This window comes from Dermacentor albipictus, chromosome 10, assembly GCF_038994185.2.
Source record: "Dermacentor albipictus isolate Rhodes 1998 colony chromosome 10, USDA_Dalb.pri_finalv2, whole genome shotgun sequence".
In the NCBI taxonomy this organism is placed as follows: domain Eukaryota; kingdom Metazoa; phylum Arthropoda; class Arachnida; order Ixodida; family Ixodidae; genus Dermacentor; species Dermacentor albipictus.
This window is the reverse complement of record NC_091830.1, coordinates 13,071,467-13,090,649: the sequence shown is the minus strand read 5'-3', so window position 1 is coordinate 13,090,649 and position 19,183 is coordinate 13,071,467. Positions and strand designations below refer to the sequence as shown.

At 45.2% G+C, this 19,183-nt stretch overlaps 1 protein-coding gene across 4 annotated transcripts in view; it reads left to right on the top strand.

Annotated features, from left to right (window-relative positions):
• Nucleotides 1–19,183, top strand: part of LOC135915812 (golgin subfamily B member 1-like) — a 50,006-nt gene that overhangs the window by 14,974 nt on the left and 15,849 nt on the right. For 3 of the 4 annotated variants that reach the window (XM_065448960.1, XM_065448957.1, XM_065448959.1), the window contains 3 exons: nucleotides 4,235–4,358; nucleotides 8,123–8,251; nucleotides 10,342–17,990. In XM_065448960.1, the coding sequence (XP_065305032.1) occupies nucleotides 4,235–4,358; nucleotides 8,123–8,251; nucleotides 10,342–17,990 (7,902 nt within the window). The remainder of the gene's footprint in view (nucleotides 1–4,234; nucleotides 4,359–8,122; nucleotides 8,252–10,341; nucleotides 17,991–19,183) is intronic. The other variant, XM_065448958.1, reaches the window with a different exon arrangement.

Here is a 19,183-nt window from a genome sequence, read left to right as displayed (position 1 = left end):
GGTGGACTTTTAAGCAACATCCCAATCGGGAAAGTCCGGAAAACGCTCAATCACGGACTTGATTAGAATGTGGAATCGGCATGTGAAATATTTTTTGCAGACTTGCATCCGCAGACGTTGTGCCAGGTGGCTGTGCGTCTGCATCCTAGACAGATGCTCTCTTTAAGTTCACCTAATAGTTTAGCTTATCCTAACAGGAACGTACTGAGAAGGCCACTCGTGGACTTTTTTTTTTTTTTTGGCCCACTTATAGCAGTAAGCCTCTTAGAGGTTCAGTCTTTCAGTCTCTGAGAAAAAGAAACATGCTTTCTAATATGTTTAAATTAGAACACAAAGCTGTTGTGAAGTAATGGAACACAATCTCTAAGGCCATAATAACTCACTTAGAAGTTAATGAACTAATTTACAGTCGACAGCATGGTTTTAGATCAAGTCTTTCAACTATATTAGTCAGCTTGCTGAAATAATTAATATAGCTAATGCATATAATGACGGCCATTCAGGTGTAGTATTTTTAGTTTTCTCCAAGGCATCCGATGTACTAGGGCGGTTGCTTGTGCTAGTTGGTAATTCATGATCAAAAATAACTAACAGCGCAAAGGACAAGGACTGCGAGACTGTGTATGTCGTCTCTTGCAGTTCTTGTCCTTTGCGCTGTACATTATTTTTGATCATTCTATGTAGTTTGACATCGGGATTTAATTACAAAACTATCAGCTTTTGGTATTCAAAGTAAAATATCATTTCTAGCTTTCTAAATAACCTAAGACAAAATTGTGGCATTCGACAAATATGACATGCAGCAACTTGCTATTCGTTCTGGAGTGCCTCAACGGTCAGCTCTAGCACCCCTCTTATTCCTAATGTGTATTAGTGACCTCCAGTTCTCCGTTTAAGATCACGTTAATATGGGATTGTTTGTCGATTACTCCATTGTGTACACAGTCATACATAACACAGGTGATCAAATAAAAGTTAATAAATCATTTCGGTCAATCTTCTCTTGGCATGAAACTTGGGGTGTGAAATTAAGTACGTCAAAAACTCATTGCATCTTATTTACAAATAATAAAACGCCACTTAAATTTATATATACTTCTTGGAAAATTATCCAAAGTGATCAGGTGAAACAGCTGGATCTTAACCTCTCTTGTAATCTTAATTGTAAACCCCCTTGCTTCAGCCATATGTCAAAAAGCTGAAGGAAAACTGTCTTTCTTGAGAAGGAAATTGCATAAAGCTCCCATACATGTCAAACTAAATGCTTACAAGACACTAATCAGGCAAAGCTTAGAGTGCGCCGACTAAATCTGGAGTCCCTATCAAAAGCGCTTCATCAGTAAAATAGAATGCACACAATAGTTAGCCATTAAATTCGCATACCCAAACTACTCAAGGCAGTCTAGTGCTTCGGATTCGCTTACGAGGGAACGCTTACAACCACTTTCACAACAAATAATCATTTCAAGTCTAAAATTAATATCTTATAACGTGGTCACTTCAAGATACCGAGATCTCATTACCTGGATGCACCTTTTATGCCCTCATCGAGACCGAACCATTGAAAAGAAATTCGTCAAGCCTTAAGTCACATTAACGATCACAAGTACTCTATAGACTCATGTAAGGGCCGCACTTTTTTCACAATTTTGGTGAGGTGCAGCTCTTAGACAGGATCAAACCTTTCCTTCGAAATGGTGCCGGTACAGCCTTGACTTCTGCACACCCTGGATCCACAGATGTACCACTGCTTCAGGGGTAAATGCAAAGCTCTTGCCATCTAATAGCAGCATGCAGAAATGCGCAGCAAAAGAAAAATTCGACAATGCGTGCATGTGGCGTTGGGGTACCGAACGCGACTGCTTCTCCGTTAAAAAAAATTTTTTTAACAAATTTTGAGCTGCCAATTTGGTCTTGCAGCCCTTACACGAGTCTGTATGGTAAATGAAGTCCTAGATTTCAAAAACACCAACCGAGACAGAACACTAAGAAAGAACAATGACAAGACAAGGCGCAATGACAGGAAGCACCTTGTTCTGTCATTGTTCTTTCTGAGTGTACTGTCTCTGTTGGCGCTTCATCTTCTGAAAGCTATGAACGAACTAGCTCCACAACATGTTCTACTGAAAGTCCTAGAGTGGGCATTCATAGGACCTCTTTCGGTGTTTCACTTAAGAACTTTTCAGGATCACTTTGGTACATCCTTAGGTACATTTGGTACTTCCCCTATGTCCAAACAAGTATGTATGCAAGACATCCCTAGAATGCCTACATGTTGTCTGGGGAGAGTTGAGCTGGTTGGTAAGCGTTCATGTTAGGAAAAGGTAGGTGTGCAGGCATGCAAAGCAAATGGACAATGTGTCCCTCTGCTTGTGTTCATGTCTGCACGCCCACCTTTTTTTCTAACATGAGGCATAGCTTCCTACAAAAGCTACTAGAGGAAACTCTGACACTGATAGTACGGTTACTGTGGGAATGATGCTTAGCAAGTGGATTCAAATTAACTTTGTTCTTGTGACATTATTTATTATACTGTGTCTGTCTTTGTTGGCCTAAATTTCAAATCAATGATACTTTTACAAATGCGAAGGCAATGAGACTGACCACGCTTGCATATTCGCTCCAAATTGTTGCATATAATAATGCAATATTTCGTTGCAAATGATCAATTCGCAAAGTGACAAAGCCGTTTTGGAGCCAGGCGGATGAAGTTTAGGCAAATTCGTATACTAACCATCATCCCATGCTGGATGAACCGCTCTGGGTACGTATTCTTTGATGCTCACCTTTGGCAGTACTATCGCTTTAGTGTTATATAGTACACATCATGTTCGATGATTCAAGTTGCTTTGCTCAACCAGCCAATCAGTTCAATCGGTTTTGCTCCACTAGCCAATCAGTGCACACTGTGAGGTTCTCTTCCATGCTCTTGGGACAAAGGAACGACAACACAGTAGTGCAAACAATCACAAGGGCATTTATTGCACCTTTCATAGATCAGTGCCTGCTAGCCATTGCTATCCACAAAACATGCCGATGGGTGCGCGACAAATCTAGAAGTCCGACTCACCGCGACCGGATAGCGAGCGAATATGTTCGCCCTATGCTGGATCCCAACGCCTGGTCGTTCGCATGTACGGTCACGCTAACGGTGGCGCGTTCGAAGGCGGGCCACGCGAGGCGGTCTTGCAGAAGCATGGGTCGGCGCGCGCGCGCGGAATGTCCACGCTGTTCGCCGACCCGCCGGGAAAGAGCCAGCCTGTTCTCCCCTGTGCCCCCAAGTAACCCTGCCGTGAGGTGGCGTTAGCAGCGCAACGCTCGCGCCATCTCTCGCACTGCGCCCCAACCACATCGACCGCCGCGGGCATCACACAGGCCACGCGGCGAAGCCGGATTACAGGAGACGCGCTATGTGGGAAAAACATCAGGGGACGCGCGAGAGTCGCGCATCCCCACAACACTGAAAGCGACATCATCAAAAGTGGATATGTCGCCTGCTTGCAGCTCTCGTAGACACCAGCGCTGCAGTTCCCAAGTCACGTGTCTAACTGGGCTGGTTGGTGGTGAAATATCTTGCTTGAAAGCACTGTTTGACAGCGAGACAGGAACATAAATGCACGAGTACGAGCTTTAACTTGTCACCATAAATGCTTCACGCGAATATGCTACATTTCCCACTTTTATTCTTGTAGGAAATCCCATAGAGCTCAGTGGCTCAGAATCTCGGATGCTTGAGCATAAGGGGCTCCTACCAGGAGGAAGAACATGGCATTTTGAAGGAATTTGTCATTTTTAAAAGAGCTGAGTTAAAGAAAACGTGGGAATTTTTCGCCCCCATCTCTTTGAATCAGGAACTCTGGTACCTACAGTCGTTGTGGCAAAGCCAGTGGTATGCCAGAAGGAAGCAAAATTTTTAACTTAGTCTACACAATCCACATATAATGGTGTCTTTTGGTGGTTCTGTGAGTACGAGCCTGGCCAGGTGGTTGCAGTGTCGTAAAACACTATTCAGTCAAATCTGATGGTGCATCGCATTTGATTTGCAGTCTGCTGGTGGTAGTTGTCAAAAAGTGTGGGCTGACATAGTAACCTGGCAAACCGTGAGCCAGCAGGACCTTCAGTCGAGATTGAATTAACATGACTTTTAATAATGGAAGTCTCCTCTAGCTTGAACTCACGTTTTACCAAGAGCTTGCTTTTGATCACTTCAACTGTCTTTGTCTCCTTCTTGTAGGGAAACCCGGATGCAACGCCGTCGGATGTCACGACTCTGCAGCAGCGAATAGCCGAGCTCGAGGAGGAGAAAGGTGCGCTTCAGCTCAAAGCCCTGGAGATGGAGGATGCTCTCTCGTCGCAAGGTTCTTTTTTTTCTCGTGTTCCCCCATATTGGCTCATCAATTCACACCTGGGGCTTCTCCATCTCCATCTCGTGCGACGATTGAAGAACGGAATTTCGGATATTACTGCAAGAACCTTTTATGAGCTCAGTCATGACCAGCTGACCCGGACAACTCCCTCAATTCTAGTGATTGACATGCTTTAGAAGAACTTGAGCTTGGCGTAGTTTGGTTATTTACTGCATGACTTGCTTACTGCCAAGGAAAGACGACAGCAAAGAAAGATGTGTGAACAGAGACCTGGGCACTGTCGTTGTTCGTACTTCTTTGGTTGTCCTCGTCTTTCCTTAGAGGTAAACTTGTGTACTGATCAATGGTAGGCTGTGAGAAAGAATAGCTTCAGGCTAGAGCTAATGTTTTCGACAAAGGGACTTGTCTTGGTAGGGGCTTGTATTTTTACAAGGCAAATGTTTGTACTCATTGCTTTCTTTTCCCAGTGGCACATCTGAACTGTGGATACCTTTTGATACAACTTTTAATCCAACTCTGTTTTCTTTGAGCTTTTTTAGGCTTATCCTTGTACACTGCGTGCTTTTGGGGAAAAATTTAAGTTCACTGGATTGACAATGCATCCTAACACATGGGAGCTCTTTACCACTTTTTTTTTTATGTTGAAGCTTTCATTGGTTGTTCCCCCCACTTTTGCATGGATGGATATCTTGACGTGTTAATTGGGCTCATCCAAGACGCAGTGTAAGGAAAGGTGGGCCCATCCTGGAGAGTTGGTGGGCCAGTCTTGATACCAGTGCGAAATACGTGTCCTCACAAGCGTTTTGATAAAGCTTGTAACACAAACCTATCATGGAGGCATTACCACATTGCAGCACCCACACGGACTTGCACTTTACTTTCTTAATGTGTGTCCAGTTTTAACTATTTTTTTTTATTATTGAGTATCAGTTCACCGCTTCCGATTGCGGTGTGAGCTGACGGGATCAGTGAAGCAATGATGGATGAACAAAGTTTTCAAAGCAGGCCCAGCAGGCGAGCATCCTAGGGCACCAGCAGGGTCGGCGCACCGGTTGCCATAGCAACAGCAAATCGGGAGGCACCTCTCAGCATGCTAGTGCACTGAGCCCGTAGGAGACCCGCATGCATCGCGAACTTCGTCAGATTTGCCCCTGGTTTCCTTATGCTTATGCTTTTTCTACATAGCTATCGTAGGTGAGGAGGTGGGAATGTAAAGGTGAAAGCTGTGAGCTGTCAAACGATGCCAAGATGGTAGCGCACCAGCAACGGGAAAGATGAAAAATCGCTCTGCGAACTATGGTGTTTTTGCACTATTTTGTGCTCCTTTCTCACCGTCTGCACTGACGAATGAATCTTTTTCCGGCACTTTGAGTGCATTTTCAGCTAAATCATTTTCAGACAGTGTAGGTTAGGCATTGCAGATGCCAAAATTACTGGTATCCCAAACTTGATTTTTTTTTTTTGGCTATCTTCGCAAAGTGATCCCCACATTTCTCTTTAACCAATAGGTCTAACAAGTAAATGTTCGGCAGGTCTACCGGGAAGCTAATGCTTGACTTTGACATTCTGCCCAATGTTTTCTAGCCCAATTTTTTAACTGTCCCAAGGCCTACCTCTGTGTACCTGCTGCTTTCTGGGAAAAACCAACTTCCACCAGAGATACGTCAATGTTCATTGCTGGGTTCTTTTCCCTAATTAATTCTTTAAAGCATAGCTTTGTTTTGCTGAATATCCTGGGTTTGGTGACATCTCCTGCTGTCTTGCTGAGTAGAGTTCAGCAAGAGGTCTCTGCATAATCGAAAAAAAAAAAAAAAGCATGAGAACAGCTATGTTTCATAGTTGAAGGGTAGGAAAACATTTCCAAATGCATTGTGGTGCATTTGGAAAGGGAAATGCATCCGAAGGAGAGCATTGTCACTGAATGAGTGCATTATTTTGTGCACTTTGACATGCTTGTCAACAAGCGATGATATTTAAAGCAAAGCCTTCTTTTTTTTTTGTCTGCTGCATATATATATATATATATATATTGCGCACGCAGTCCACTGTGAGATTTCAGTTCCGTCTTGCCGGCTCGTTAAACCTTCACTTGGACAATTCCCACAATGTGAGGGAATCAGCAAGTTTTTTTTTTCTTTCGTAACCCCCCTAATTCCTAGGAGAACCTGCGGCAGACTCCCACCTTGTCATTATCGTGACTAACTGAACCTTTTTCAACACTTCCAGTTCCCTCAAATTTGCGTTAGTCATTTGTGTGTACTTATTCTTTCTTGCTCTCCTTGTTCCGAGGAGGGGGGGAGAGTAAGCTATGCATATAAATAGCTGCTTGGAAACACAGTTGTTGCCATGACAACAAGTCCTCTTGTCAAAACATTGGCTCCAGCATAAGACATTCCTATGTTAAACTACTGTCGATAACTTCAGATCTCCCATCTTCCTGGGAACCCTTTTGCGTCGCATGAACCTCAGTTCTGGGTCATGCAGTGACTTGCGTTTTAATGCCGATGGCTGTAAACGTTTTTGAGCTTGGCTTTGAGCTTTTGGTTTGTACTTGCCCAAATTTTGCAGCATGATCGCATTTCTTGGTCCACATTGTTCTGTGAAATACTTGGCAGCCTTGGTTGCCTGGTTTGACCAGGAAAAAAATTAATAGACCACCTTGACATGCACACCTCACTATTAGGAGACAAAGCTGCCAAAGAGATGTTAGGTTGTCATCTGTTGGCAAATAAAAGCCTGGACATACCATGATATAAGCCAAAAAGAAATAATCTTGTTGCTAAGGTCGAGAGAAATCAAAACTGTAGTAAGGGCAAAATCTTTTTTTTGTTGTTGTTCAGATGTCATTAGGCGTACCTCCAATACTGCAGGCTCCATAGGCAGCTTGCAGAAAAATTTAGCTTTCTTTATGGCTTCAGGGATATGTAGACTTTTCATAATGTTCAGATTAGATATCAAATGCAAGCTGCTGGTTGTCCAGTGGAGTTTTAAGGGGAAGCTTTCCTTCAAAGGCTACTATCTAAATACATGTGAACATAGAAATAATTTTGCTCATAGTCCACTCCGCCAAACTTGCTGAGGCTTGTTACATCTAAAGAAAGCAGTTGAACTTTATGAACTGCAAGTCATTGATCATTTATTTATGCTGTCTGTTTTTGCAAGAAATGTTGAATGTCCCAAATTAAATAAAGAATCTGAGCATAACTTTCACAACTTTAGCTCAGCAACAAAAAGTAATATCACAGTCTGTAAGCTGCACCTACTGAAACGTCAAAGCAAACAAAATGGATGTATCATACAGGGCTGTGATATCTGCTAGTTATTGGTGAGTAGAACTTTTGCCAAACCCCTGCAAATATTATGTCAATTTCGCATAAGCTGCAAATTGGTTTATCACATTTGTCCACTTGTCATGGCCTAGCAGCTGCAGTTTACGGAATTGCAATATCCGTTTCTTGTGCAGAATTATGGATTTGTAAGCTTTATGTTTCCATTTTTTTGTTAACTTTCTGATTTTTGACAATATTCATGACAAGTGTGGTGCCCTAACTTGTAATTCTGCATCACACAATTAGGAGCGTTCAGCTCTCTCTCTGAAGTGCAAAAATTTTCATTAATGTCTTTTCAATAATTGCATAACAGAATTGATGTGTATCACCTGTATTTGAATAGGGAAATCGGAAACCTTGCTCTTAGCAAAAGAAGCAAAGTAGCAGTCATGTGTGCCCCACTCGTTCACATTTTGTTGTGTGCAGCCGTAAAATTGGAGGAAATGGTCACCAAGGACAAGATCATTGAAGAGCTCAAGGGCCAGGTGAAGGCAGCACGAGATGAGAAGATCTCACTCGAGGTGCAAGCTGCACAGATAGAGGAGCAGAAAGAAAGTGAGGACAACAACCCTTCCTTCCTTCTTTCACCTTCATTTTCAGCTTGGCTCATTTTAAAGCATAGCGTTCTTAGTCCACTTTCTTGGGATTGGTGTGGCTACCTGGTTGCTGGGTCAGTTCCGGATGTATGTGTATGTGTACATATATATATATATGTGTGTGTGTGTGTGTGCACATGTATGTGTATGTATTTATGTGTATACACACATACACACACACAAAAGTTATATGGAAGTATGCATGAGGTGGCTTAAATGGCTAAGTATGCCCATCTCTGTATTACATAACGAAAAAATAACTTCTTACATAAAACCATAACATATAATGTCGGCTCACAGCCATCTTTAAAGCACACTGATCTGTTTATAGTATGATAAATTATATTTAACATATTTCTTAAATTTAGTTACTCGGTGCGTGTTACTGGGTGCGTGTACGTTCTTGGCCGATCCTCCACAATGGGCATGTCCCACTATGACACAAGTGGTACAGAATCCCTAAATGTTGCATGATACACGTCATCCTTTTCTGTCCATGCACCTTTCATCACCATTTTTCATCGACAGGCATCATACACCACCCTCAACCTTGTGATGTCACTGTGTATACGTCTCCCACTGGGCATCTGCCTGGTTTGGTGCTTGCATTTCAGCATAGCTTGTGAGCGATGTAGGGCATAGCCTTTATAAAAATGGGATGGGAATAAGTTTTGAACTTTGTGGTGGACAGAAAACACTTCATGAGACTACAGGTTGCATAGCATGAAAGTAAACAAAATTGTATGCGTTGCCATTAGTTGGAAAGCATTTATTTACCCGCTTTACTAAAGTGCCATTTTACATAGATTCCTGCACGTGTGTTGGACCTACATATTTTTTGTCTTTATAGCAGTACTTATGCATATTTCTAAAGTTGTAGAAATTCTACCACACACTTTTTGCACATGAAAGGCCGACACTTGACATTGGCAGGCAAGCATAGGGTTTCAGAAGCACTTGCAAGGTGTTTTAGTTGATGCTAAAATTGGTCTCAAAACTTGGACCCGGCATCGTCAACATTATCAGAATGTCCTTAAGCAGTGCAAAACTTGCTGATGTTGTGGAGCAAATAAGGGCTGCTCTTTTGAAGTGATGCCTTTTTCAATGCTATTCCATTTTGTGCTTTGTCAGTGGTCAGAATGACGCTCCACTCACGTTATCCATGGGATCAGCCAGTCATGAACAGTGGATTATAAGAGCTGCATTCAAGTGGAAGACATGAGTTCAATATCACAAACGAGGATAGTGTATGATGACATTTCTCATAAACAAATAAGCAAGGATTCTTTGCCTGTTTGTTGTGATTGCTCTCACACGTGGCTGCTGCTGCAGACTAAAGAAGATTTCACTGTAACTAAAAAGCTCAGGTGGCCGAAATACCTCCCCAATGCAGGATTACTCTGCTACAGCATACCCTGTAGCTTTGTCACTTTTGAATGTTGTGATCAGTCACTCGAAGATACCTCCAATGAGCACTTTGTAAAGGATGCAGCTGCATATAAAAATACGGAAACAAGGATGATGTGCGCAAGCTTGCACTTGTGCTGTTAATATTTGCATTTATGCTGTTTATGACCGTTGCGTGTTCATTGGTAATGGGTGAACCACTCTGGTGCCTTTTGTTCACGCCTGTTCGTGCCATCGTGGTGGCTCTGTGGCTACGGTGTTCCCCTGCTAAGCAAAAGGCCCCACATTATATTCCTAGCCACAGCTGCCCCATTTAAGCAGAATGCAAAAAAAAAAGAGAGAGATTGAGTACTTGGATATAGGCACATTAAAGAAACATCCCGGCGGTAAAAATCCATCCAGAGCCCCCCACTACAATGCCTAAGGTAGCTTTCGATTTGCTTTGGGAAGTTAAGCCCTATAATTTGGTTTCATTTTGAGCCACGAGGGAACTGTGTTTTAGAGAGACCAGGGGGTAAAAAAAGAGGTGTGGCATATTCTTACACGGTGAGCTTCTCCCACATTCTTGCCTCATACCTGAGAATGGGTGAAAATTGTTTTTGTGAAAGATTCATTTTATCATTCTTCTCTCTACTTTTGCAGTTGAAGAGCAGAAAATGAGGGAGTTGCAGATGGAACTGGAGGCACTCAGGGAGGCAGGCGAGAGTTCCACACCTATGCTGGAGCAAGAGTTGAAGGCAGCTCTTGAGGAAGAGGTCAAGAAGTTGCTTGCACTGCGCGAGGAAGACTCGTCAACTATTACCAACCTCCGGCAGCAGCTTCAGCACTTGGAAGAACAGCTCGCATCCACCACCGCTGCGCAAGCAGACGAGCTAGACAGAAGCCTCCGCGAAGCGAGGCACGAAGTTGAGGAAAAGACTCGGCAACTCGAAGACATGGCCAAAATTCAGGAACAGCAGCAGTCTGAAGTGGCCTCAAAGTCGGCTAGGATAGAGGAGCTCGAAGCAGCCTTGAGAGGCATTCATGAAAGGCTTGACGCAAATGCATTACAAGCGCGAGAAAATGACAAGGTCCGGGAAGAATTGCTGGCACAGTTGTCAAAGAATGCAGAAGAAGTTGATCGGTGGAAAGAAGTGTCAGAAAGAGACTCCGTGAGCCTGCAGAAAGCTCTTGAAGAACTGCAGGCTGTGCAACGGGAGAGTGCTGAAGCTACGAGAGCCATGCAAGAAGAGCTTGAACATCGAGATAGAAAAGTTCAGGAACTCAACACTGCACAGGCTGATAGTGTTAGTGTGCTGAAGGCTCAATCAGATGACATCGAAAGGTTAAAGGTCGAGTTGAAAAATGTGCAAGAGCAGTTGCAAGCGAAGCAATGTGCAATAGATGAAATTTGTTCTCGTGAAAGCCAACTTAAGGTTGAGCATGAAGCAGTCAAAAGAAGCTACGAAGAAATTAATGTCTCAATTGAAGATTTGCTTTTGTACATTGGTGCACCAAGCTTGGGTGAAGCAAAGATTGTGTGGGATCGCTCCATTTCAGAGAAGGAAGAAACTGTTAGCAAGTGTCGTACAGAACTTAATGAAGCCATTTCACGGAGTGAGCAGCTAGCATCAAAGGTTGAACAGTTAGAAAGTGCGCTGAAAGATGCCGACTCACTGAAGGCTCAGCTGGCCGCCGTGAATGCGTGCCTAGAATCTTTGTCCATCACATCACTCGAAGAGTTGAAATCCAGGTGGGGTGCTTTGCACGAAAACCTTGACCTGCTGTCACAGTCGCAGAAGCTGGACAAAGAGGAACTGAACAACCGAATCAAGCAACTCATTGATGAGAAAGCCAAACTTCAAGAAGCCGTCGACGTAGAAAAACAGCGTGTTTCGGTGCTTGATGCAGAACTCAACAGGCTGAGGATTGTGAACGAGAACTCCAATGCAGTCATGGAGGAGCGAGAGTTGGCACTGTCGACGGCTGTCGGCAAGGTGGAAGAGCTCCAGTCTCACCTCGATGCGGAGCGCCGCAAGACTGAATCGAAGGTTGCGACTTTGCTCGAGCAATGCACTGACCTTGAGAAGGAAGTTTCTGCTCTTCAGTTGCAGGTTGAAGACAAAGAACGCTCACTGCTTGATCTAACGGAGCGTCTCGCCTCAAGGGAAATGGAGCTGCAGGAGAGTGTGCAAAGCTTTGCTCGCCAGGAAGCAGCTCTTCAAGAATCACTCCAAAAGCTTCAGAAACAACTCAAAACCAGCGAAGAACGATTATCGGAAGTGATGGGAGAAGTCTCGTCACTCCGCGAGACGTTGCACGCTAAGGAAAATGAAACACTGACACTTCGTGCTGAGCTCACTAGCTCTGCAAACACTCTCGAGCAAACGAAATCGGAGAACAAGTCTCTGGAAAACAAGCTCAAGAAGATGCAGAAGAAGATCGAGGTGATAAGTTCTAAGTACAAAGAAGCTGACTCATCTGTGAAGAACATGCAGCAGGAACTTGAAGTTGCTGTCTCATCGAAAGGAGAGCTTGAGAAGTCGTGCCTCGATGCCAAATCGCTCTTGAAAGGTGTTCAGCAAGAGCTTGAAGCTGCTCTCTCCGCAAAGGCAGAGCTTGAGAATGAGTCCCTTGCACTCAGAGAGCAGCTTGCATGCATTGAGGATAACAAAGCGAATGTCTGCCAGCAGCTCTCAGAGGCCAAGGAAAAAGCCCAGCTGGCAAATGCAGAGTTGCGTAAACTCGAAGCCGAGCAAGAAAGCCTTTCTCGGAAGGCTGAAGACCTGCAGCAGCAGCTGTTGAACTCCGAATCAAACTGCCAAGGCAAAGATGTAGAAATTCAAGAATTCCTCGACAAAGCCCAGAAGGAGAGGAATGACCTCAGTTGTCAACTTCAACAACTTAATGAGGCACTTATGTTGAAGAACAAGGAAAGCAAGGAGATGTCTCAGGAACTCTCTCACCTTCAGGAATGCCTCAATGAGGCAGCTCAGCGCAGCAGTCAGCTGGAAGAAAAGTGCAGTGACATCACCGCTGAACTTGCTAAACAAACAGCACTGCGTGAAGCTGAGAAAGAGCAGCTTGAACAGCAGATCAGGGAACTTGGGAAATTGTGCGATGATTCCAAGAACTTGACGAGTCAAGTGTCTGCAGAACTCGAAGAAACCCGCCAGGCTCTAGCAGCGGCACAGCAGCAGTTGCAGCAATTGCAGCAGCTTAATGACAATGGAAAAGAGCTCAATGACCGCCTCCTGAGAGAAATTGCAAGCTTGCGCACCAAGGTACAGGAAACTGAAGAAATGCTCGAGAAAGAATGCAAGGAGAAATTACGTCTACAGGAACATTTAGAGAGCTTGAAGGAATCTGTCATTGCAAAAACAGACGAGGTAGCACAGTTGAAAGTTTCCCTAAGCTCAAAGGATGCAGAATTGGACTCGCTCAGGCAGAACACAGAGTCGCAGACTTCTGACTTGGTGGTCAAAGTGTCAGAACTTTCACGAGATCTGCAGCAGAGAACAGGCGAACTTTCCTTGGTAGAGGCTGCATTGCAGGAGCGAGATGTGGTCATTTCAAACCTCAAAACATCTCTCGAGGCATCTGCTGAGAATGTTCAGTCCTTCAAAGCAGTGAATAAAGATCTTGTAGCCCAAGTCCAGACACTGACTGCCAGATTCGATGAGTCATCAGAAGAGATCAAAGTAAAAGAACAGAGTTTACAGATGATGAAAGAGAACTTGAAGCTCCTTGAAAACAGCCTAGAGGAGAAATCTCGTGTTCTTTCGGAGTTACAAGAGGCCAACGACAAGCTGGCAGTAAGCAATGCTGGGTTGGCTCAGCGGGTTGAGGAAGCCGATGGCTCCGTTGCCAGCCTCCGAGAAAAACTGGCTGGTGAGGAGCATGTTCAGGCAACCTTCAGATCTGAGCTGGAGACAGCGAAGTCAGAAGCCAACTCTCTTCTTCCCCAGTTGGATGAGCAGAAAAAAAGGATTGATGACTTGGAGGAACAGTTGAAGGCTTCTGCAGATACGCAAGAATCTTTGCTAAGGGAAGTTGAAAAGCTACAATGTGAGAAGCAGGTGGCAAACGACACTCTAGAGGGACTCGGCAACAAGTTAAGGGCTGCTGAAAGTAACTTGCAGAAATCTGACGAGATGCTTGTTTCCCTGAAAACAGAGGTTGAGCAGCTGCAAGCTCAGCAAGAAAGGATGAATGAACAGCACCAAATGGAAATAGAAAGCTGTGCAAAGGCCTTGTTAGAAAAGGAGAACCAAATAACTGAGTTACAAGGTGAACAAGAAAGGCTTAACGTTGAGCACAACAAGAAAAAGGAGCAGTTAGCTCTCCTTTCGACAGAAATAGAAAACCTTGTGTCAAGTCATGATCAGCAGCTAGGAGAGCTGCTTGAAGCCGAGTCTAGTGCCAGGGCGGAATGCTCAAGCCTCACTGAAAGGCTTGCTGAAAAGGAAAGCGAGGTGTTCAATCTCAGAGAACATGTGGAAGAACTGCGTCTAGAGAATGGTCGCGCAAAAGAGCAGATTGCCATATTCTCGACAGAGATACAGAACCTTGTCCAAAACCATGACCAGCAGATGAGAGAGTTTGCTGACGCTAACTCGAAGCTTGAAACTGAGCTGTCCACCTACGTGGCAAAGGCTAGTGACTACGATGAACAGAACAGAGAGCTGGAAGCGAGGCTGAGTGAATTGTATCAGGAGAACAGCAGTCTCAAAGAACAAGCTGAGCAAGCCTCAAACGAAGTTAGACTAGCATACCAGAGTCATCATGATGAACAGAAGAACCTTGAACTGGAGCTCGTGAGGCTCCAGGCGGAGATAGAGCGTCTGAACGTCTTTGAGAAGCAATATCAGGAGGCGGTTGCCGAGTTAAAAAACATAAAGGAACAGTCACAATCTCAAATCTCAAAGCAGAACTTAGTTATGCAGTCTGATCAAGCTGATGCACCTGCGAAGGTTCCAGTAGTAGAAGAAATGATAGTTCCGAAAGAGGCACAGCTCCTCTATACAGGAGATGCGGAAGGTGTAGAGGCAGACATTGAAACTCTACGGCGGGAACTTGATGCAGCCAGGATGGACATTCAAATGGCCCAGGAGTTAGCTCTAGGCAAAGAAGATGACATCCGAAGGCTCACTGAAGACCTTGCCTGCATGAAGAAGAAACTTGAGGAGGCAGAACAGCAGCTGAGAGTGAAGCACGAAGATGTGAAACATGTCTGCAGTGCCTCCGAAGAAGCCAATCCGGCAGCTCATCAGGATGAAAGCAAAGAGCCAGCAGATGCCGAGTTGAAGAAGCTTAAGCTTGCCTTCAAGAAGTCGAGAGGAGAGCTGAGGCTGAAGGTGAAGATACTTGAAGACAGGACAAAAGAAGTGGGAAGCCTAAAAGAACAGAACAGCTGCCTTCAGAAGGAACTGGAGCAGCTGACGGAGGCGCTCGTTAACGAAAGAACTGCTCTGAAGAAGTTGACAGAGGAACTTGAGCAGAGGGATGTACAGACAGCGCAGTTGTCTTCAGAACTGCAAAGCCTAAAGGACCGTTTGGACCTAGAAACAGAAAAAAATGAAAGCCTATCCAGAGAGTTGCAGACAGCTAACGCTGAAGCGTACAACCTTAGAGTCCAAGTTGAAGAGCTTAGGCTGCAGAGCAGGGAAGCAGTCCCACATGAAAGCGAGGTTGAGGAGCTCAAGAAGCGGCTGGAGTCTGCAAGTGATGCTCTCAAGGTGTTGTCGGCAGAAAATGAAGTTCTCAAGGCCGGCCGTTCGCACGAGACCGAATGCCTTCTATCAGAACTTCAGTCGTCGAAGGCGGAGCTTCAGCAGTTATCCGCTGAGCATGAAGACGCTGTCAACACCAGTTTAAGTCGCGAACGAGCGCTGCAAAACGAATTGGACGCAGCCACTGAGCTCATTCAGCAGCTGCATTCAGAGCACGCAGACTTTTCGCGAAAGAAGAGTGAGGAATTTGGACTGCTACAAGGTCAGCTGGAATCTCTAAGTGGAGACCTCATCAAACAGCTTGAAATTGTAGACTCCAAGGTGGAAGAAGCCGACGCACTACAGAGCAAGCTCCAGGCATCTCAGCTTCAGCTTGAGAAGTTTTCTGCTGAGTACAGCACCCTGCAGGACGTGCTTCTTCAAGAGTGTGGCGAGCGTCCGCCCGGTGACATGACATTCATGGGTGCCGAATTCAGTGCCTTCGAATACCTCAAGTGGCTCCTTGAGAGTGTCAGGAAAAGGCGGGAGGCACTCGAGTCCTCGCTCGCAGAAAAAGATCAACAAATTTCTTCCCTGCATGAGAGCCAAAAGTCTCTCCAGGAGCAGGTCTTGCAGACACTGAAAGGCCTGAGAATGCTTCTGGCTGCAGTCACGCAAGACGTCACAGATCCAAACAAATTGGAGGAAGAGCTAAAGACTGCTGAAGATTCAGAGGATCTGCAAGCACTCTTGCAGACAGTTTACAAACATGTTCTCTCCCTCAAGAATACTAGCTGTGCACTTTCAAAAGAGACGGAGAACCTGAGATTGTCATGCGAACAAATGAACTCAAGGTTAGAAGAAGCCACTGTAAAAAATGAGCAGTTGCAGTGTAGGTACCGCGAAATGCAGGAAATTTTTGAAAAGAAAGAGGAAGTGACAAACGTCAAAGATGTTACAAGAACCGACAAGTTACTTCAGACTGATGTCAGTGACGAGTCACCAAAACTGGATAAGTCACTTCAGACAGATGTCAAAGATGAGCTTTCAAAAGAAAAGGGTCAGGAAGAGTCTTTGTTAGAAAAAACAGAGTTGCTTGCTGAAATAGCCTTGCTGAAAGAAGAGGTTGCAGCATTAAAAGTGCAGCCGCCAATTCAGAACACAGGTGATGGTGACAACCCGAGCTCCGAGCTTGCTGCCATGAAGCAGAAGTCTGAGAAGATGCTGGTAAAGCTGAAATTATTCAAGGAGAAAAATGACATGCTTGTCAAGCAGCTGAACGCGCTCCGTGAATCCCATGCTGAGCTTGAGCACTCTTGTCAGAGGAAGGCTGACGAAGTGGGCCAACTCGAAAGGCAGTGCTGCTCGCTCCAGGAGGACTTGCAGAAGTCGCTCGCACAAAGTGAGCACACCGAATCTCTCGCTCTGAGTTTGGACCAAGCTACCGCCAGGGCCAGGGAAGCTGAGGCCGAGTGCAGCTCCCTGCGCGACAAGGTAGGCGAGCTGCTGGATCAGAACAACAGGCTGGAAATTGAGTCCAAGCACCTCAAGTTCGAACTTGTGAACCTGAAGGAGCAGGCCGACATGCTGACCAGTGACAACGAGGCCTTCCAAAACCTTGCCGAGAACCTGAAGCGAGCGAGGCAGAACTTGGAGCAAGAGCTGAAAGCTCAACACGAGCAGCATGCAAAGGCCCTCAAGGACCTCGAGAACAGGTACCAGAAGCAGCTCGAAGAAGAGAGGAACGGCGATGCAGCCGCAACCGCCTCTCTGAAACGTGACTTCGCCCAGATGCAGGAGAAGTACAATCAGATCCTGTACAGGCATCGTGACCTTGAGGAAGAGTTCCACGTCGTCGTTGAGGAGAAGAAGAAGCTGGAAGCCAAGTGCGCACAGCTGGCTGAAGACTGTTCCGCAGCAAACCAGGCGCTCGCGCTCATGGAGAAGCAGGGTTTCGTAGGACATAAGACCTTCCAGGAGCTAGACCTGCTCCGGCAAGAGCACCAGCAACTCCAGGAGCGATTCCACCAGCTCAAAAGCTCGCAGCTGAAGGCTGAGGAGCGGCTGGTTCAATCTGCAAGCCAAGAATCACTTTCGGTGAAAGCTAAACTCGAGGATGCCGAAAGAACGATCGAAGAACTGAGGGCCATGAAAGAGCAGGCGACATCGGATGAAGTGTGTCGTCTGCAACACCAGCTGGACGAACTGAACCAGAGGCATGCTGCCCTGGTTGAACAGTCACAGGCTAAGGAAGGCCGTTGGAGCCAAGAACGAAAGCAGCTCAAGCACATCGAGGAGCACCTCAAGCAGACGGCACAAGATCTGAGTGGTGAGCTTGAGGAGTTGAGGACGCAGCACGAGGAGGCACTGAGGAGCAAGCTGGACTTGCGGAACCAGATGGAGCAGGCGCACAAGGACAACAGGGCCCTGACTCAGCAGGTGCAGAACTGGAGGAGTTACATCCGGGACTTTGAGAGCAGCAAGAGTGAACAAGGCCACAATGCAGAGGTGGAGAGGCTGCAGAGGGAACTGGAGCAGACAGCCGCCCAGCTGCACCAGCTGGGTCTCCGCAACGAAGAGATGTCTGTTGATCTCAACAAGGTTTGTGTGCAGATGGAAAGAGTTTCTTTTGAAAAATACCCTGTTGCCTCGTGTACACTGGGAGTTTGTGTGTGTATGCATGCATGCATGCTTTTTATTTGTATTTGCTAGGCTGTGTGTAGACTGCTGTCCATTCCCAAAGGAAACATGCTGTTAGCGTTCATGTGCGCAGAGCAGCGTCATTTTGGTGTAGAGGTAGCAAGTAATCTTCTTTTATGAATAGACACGGCGCACCTTGTTGCTTCCATTTCTTAAAGCCTTTGGCTGCATTTCCTGTACTAGGCAACCAGTTGTATTACTTTTTAGATATGCAAGCACTTCTTTTTTTTTTACTTTTCTCACCTGGAAAAGTATACTCTGGCTTTACATCAGCAATTAGACTACATACGTTCAAGCATAGTGCTAAAGGGAAGTCTGATGCTGGTATCTATGGGAGCTGCAAATCTGTATGAAGGTTCAGGCAGTTTAGAAATAAGGCATTTCACGGAGTCGACTAAATGCGCCCTTTTCTTGTATTACTGCTCTTTCATCTAATAGTTTTCGTAGAATTTCCTAATGGGAGCAGTTGCGATTGTAGTGTGGTAGCATTGTGTGATTCATGATCGCATGAGTTTTCTATTGCTGTACTCTATTCTGTCCTATTGTACTCTATTGTGTCGAAGCATTATATGCAAGTATTATATAATGCATTATACATGCAGGTACATATAATTCATTATATGTATTATATGTTTAATCTTAGAAAATGCGGAGTGTGCGGTATTTCTTTTCCTGTATTGACTGTCATTGTTTAAGCATTTTTATGAAATCAGCTTTAACTCTTTCCACACCACACCCACCGTGCATCGTTAGCTCGCTAACGATAGCTTGAAACGCCGCTTTCGAGACCTTCCGAGCCACTCACAGACACTGCGCTATCGGATGTGAAGGAGAACTATGTTTTTATTTTCTAGGCAGTTCGCTTTTTTTTCGCTAGACGATATTTTTGAATGCCTTGAAGTTTCGTGATCATCAAAGTAGAAAGCAAAAATAGCCGCTCGCTATCGAATGTTTGAAATGCCGCTTTCAAGAACAACTGCACCGCTCATGGACACACTTCGCCATCAGATGTGAAGGAGAATGGTATTTTTGTTTTTTAAGCAGCTCGATTTTTTCCAGAGAGACGGTAATTTTTTAACGCACTCCGTAGCTTC